Source organism: Cannabis sativa, chromosome 8, assembly GCF_029168945.1.
Source record: "Cannabis sativa cultivar Pink pepper isolate KNU-18-1 chromosome 8, ASM2916894v1, whole genome shotgun sequence".
In the NCBI taxonomy this organism is placed as follows: domain Eukaryota; kingdom Viridiplantae; phylum Streptophyta; class Magnoliopsida; order Rosales; family Cannabaceae; genus Cannabis; species Cannabis sativa.
In genome coordinates this window covers 32,226,779-32,230,340 of record NC_083608.1, presented here as the reverse complement: position 1 = coordinate 32,230,340, position 3,562 = coordinate 32,226,779, and the positions used below count along the sequence as shown (strand labels likewise).

Sequence of the window (3,562 nt, the reverse complement as noted above, 5' to 3'; positions counted from 1 at the left end):
ATTCCATCAACTTACTACGAGGCAAAAAAGAGATTGAAGAAATTAGGCTTGGGTTATGATAATATCGATGTCTGTTTGTATAATTGTTGCTTATTTTATAAGGAAAATGCATCCAAGGAGGCTTGTCCAGTTAGCGGAACTAGTCGTTGGGTTACTTCCGAGAACGGGAAAGGAAAAAAAGTTCCTTGCAAAGTCATGCGATACTTTCCGTTAACACCTCGACTTAAAAGATTATATAGTTCGAGGATTACAGCGAAAAGCATGATATGACATCATACTGGAAAATCAAAAGATGATGGGGTGTTGCGACACCCGGTCGATGGTTTAGCTTGGAAAGACTTTGATGCAAAACATCCCGAGTTTGCAAGGGACCCAAGAAATGTTCGACTTGGGTTAGGCCGATGGATTTAATCCATTTGGCAACATGAGTCTTGCATACAGCATGTGGCCAGTGGTGTTGGCTAACTATAATCTACCACCTTGGTTATGTATGAAAGATAATTATTTTTTGCTCTCTACCCTAATTCCTGGTGCAAAATCTCCAGGTAAAGACATGGATATATTTTTAAGACCTTTGGTGGATGAATTAAAGGAGTTGTGGAATAATGGGGTAGCAACGAGAGATAGTTCGACCAACTCGATGTTCACCATGCGTGCTGCGCTTTTGTGGACAGTGAATGATTTTCCTGCTCGTAGTAGCTTGTCTGGGTGGAGTGGTCAAGGTTACAAAGCTTGCCCTACTTGTAATGAAGACACGACGTCCATTCGAGTGATCGGGAAGACATCATATGTTGGTCATCGAAGGTTCTTGCCAAGTAACCATGCAATGAGAAGGGATACTCGATTTGATGGTAAAGTTGAAAGAAGACCTCCTCCAAGACGATTTACTTGTGAAGAAATATTATCACAAGTTAATGCTCTCGAACCCCAAATTCCCGGACATCATGAAAATTTTGGGGGCGTGAAACGTAGAAGAGTTGCAGAAAATTGTAATTGGAGGAAAAAAAGTATTTTCTACGAGTTGGAGTATTGGAGCACGAATATTTTAAAACACAACATTGATGTGATGCATGTTGAGAAGAATGTGTGTGATAGTCTCCTAGGAACCATCTTGGATAATGATAAATCAAAGGACACAACCAATGCGCGCCATGATTTAAAGAAGATGGGTATTAGGGAATCGTTGTGGATTTATGAAGATGGGAATGGGAGGCTAATGAAACCGCATGCTCCTTATGTTTTGACTCGTGAGAAAAGACAACTTTTTTGTCAGTTTGTTAAAGGAATAAAGTTTCCCGATGGCTTCTGTTCAAATTTAAAGAGCAAAGTTTCTCCAGATGAGTCTAACATTATTGGGTTAAAATCCCATGATTTTCATGTCATTATGCAGCGAGTACTAGCGGTTGGTGTCCGTAAATTTCTACTGCGTGACACTGCAACAACTATTACTCAGCTGTGTAATTTTTTTCGACAGTTATGCTCTAGAACTCTAAATGTAAAAGATATGGAGGATGCTCAAAATAATTTAATTCTGTTATTGTGCAAGATTGAATTGATTTTTCCTCCAAATTTTTTTTGACATAATGATACACTTGGTATTGCATTTGCCTGAAGAAGCGATATTGGGTGGCCCGGTCTTTATGAGATGGATGTATCCTTTTGAAAGGTACATGAAAAAATTGAAGAATTATGTGGGAAACAAGGCACGTCCTGAAGGGTCAATTGCAGAAGGTTATGTTGCTGATGAGGCAGTAACCTTTTGTTCAATGTACTTTAAAGGGTGTGAAACAAGATTTAATCGGCTTGATCGAAATGAAGATGCGCCTTCTGTTTGTCGCTATCTCTCGCTTTTAATTCTCAATCTCGTCCTTTAACTAGCGGACTTATCAAGCCTCTTGATCATATCAGTCGTGAAAAAGCTGAGTGGTACATTCTTCAAAATTCTCCTGAAATCCAAGCTTACTTAGAGTAAGTTTGTTACATTTTTATAAATTATTTTATTAAATTTTTAGTTTTTATTTTCTATCTCCCTCTATCGTATCTTGACAATATCATACTTTACAGTGAACATTTGGACAAGATCAGGCATGAATATCCTAATGGTAATCACGATGTCTTGCATAGGCAAACTTTCCGTCCGTGGTTTCATAAGAAGGTATAACGACAAAATTGTAAAGTTTTAATTCAATCATTTATATTCCTCTCATATTAATACATTTTATGTATTTAGATATATGAGTTGCACAAGCTTGGAACTTTACAAAATGGTGATGAGTTACTCGCTCTCGCTTCCGGGTCCGATTACTTAGCAACATTTTACGAAGGTTGTGTAGTGAATGGTGTTCGGTTTATTGCATCAAAGCGAGACCAAAAGCGGAAGACACAAAATAGTGGTGTTACTGTTGCTGGAACTGAAGGGTTTAATTATTACGGCACACTTGAAGATGTAATCACTATATCTTATACTGGTGCATATACAGTGTCATTGTTTGAATGTAAATGGTATAACACTAATCCATTAAGAAAGAAGACAATCACTGAAAATAATATAACTAGTATAAATACTCGTGGATATTGGTATCAAGATGAACCGTACATCCTTGCTAACCAGGCGAAGCAAGTTTTCTATCTTGAAGATCCACTCAGAGGTCGCGATTGGAAGGTTGTTGAAGATATTAGCCATCGACAAATTTGGGACATTACTGACAACGAAGATGAGACTGATGTAGATGTTGTTAGTGATTCTAACTCTGCCAATTTTGTGTTGACGGTTGATCTTGGAGAGTTGATTATGCAATCGAATGAACCTCCAGTAATTGTTGAATCATCCGATCAGTTAGTGGATTCTGAGATAGAGAATAATGAACTTGATGAAAATTATGTTGCTGAAGAAGTAGATGATTTACTAGTTGAACATGTGGAGGATGAAAATGTAAACTTAGTGAATGATGGAAATGATAGTGATTCTTCAGTGTAACTTTTATTTTGTAAACATTTGTTACTTAAATTTTTTACAATTAAAGGACTATTTTATTTCTTTCGCATTAACATTTGTGTGATATTTCAATTATGTGTTTCACATTTGTGAATTCTTACATTTTTTTCCGTCTTCAAAGTAAAGTAAAATGTCAGCTACGTTAGCGACATACCACGGTGGGGATGGTGATGGCAAGGATCCCCCTGATCCTTCTAGGGTACCGTCGTCTTGCGAAGCAGGTTTCATATTTTTTCAAATCTACAATTGTTCTGAATATAAATAGTGAATGTATGATTTACTAATAAAAATTTTTTCTCTCGAATATATATAGTTCCACCTCCGGTCAGAAAGGGTCGTGGGGTTGCCGCAAACGCTAATCTCGAAAAAAAAAAGGAGAGATGCTGGTAAGCCCTTACCGGTGGAGGTAGATCTTGAAACAGGCAAAGTTGTTGGCACTGAAGCAAGCAATTATGTTCGATTTATTGGCCAACAAGTAAGCATGTTGTGCCCGGGTGGTCATCTAAATTTTTCTGATGTACCCCAACAATACAAGGATCAAGTGCTCAATCGAATTAGAGTAAGTGA

The 3,562-nt window shown here is 37.5% G+C and overlaps 1 protein-coding gene across 1 annotated transcript; it reads left to right on the top strand.

Annotated features, from left to right (window-relative positions):
* Window positions 1-553: 553 nt before the first annotated feature.
* LOC115700126 (uncharacterized) lies at window positions 554-3,156 on the top strand. The gene is made up of 5 exons (XM_061103333.1): window positions 554-1,457; window positions 1,618-1,768; window positions 1,819-1,968; window positions 2,065-2,155; window positions 2,231-3,156. Exons 1-5 carry the CDS (start codon window positions 554-556, stop codon window positions 2,975-2,977), a joined length of 2,043 nt encoding a protein of 680 aa, XP_060959316.1. The 3' UTR covers window positions 2,978-3,156.
* Window positions 3,157-3,562: the final 406 nt, after the last annotated feature.

What these genes read in the sequence shown, in the direction of transcription:
- LOC115700126 (XM_061103333.1), top strand. Translation starts at nt 554, where the DNA reads ATGGATATATTTTTAAGACCTTTGGTGGATGAATTAAAGGAGTTGTGG. An exon ending in GAAATCCAAGCTTACTTAGA is followed by an intron (nt 1,969 to 2,064) that starts GTAAGTTTGTTA and finishes CATACTTTACAG; the next exon opens with TGAACATTTGGACAAGATCA. An exon ending in GTCCGTGGTTTCATAAGAAG is followed by an intron (nt 2,156 to 2,230) that starts GTATAACGACAA and finishes TTATGTATTTAG; the next exon opens with ATATATGAGTTGCACAAGCT.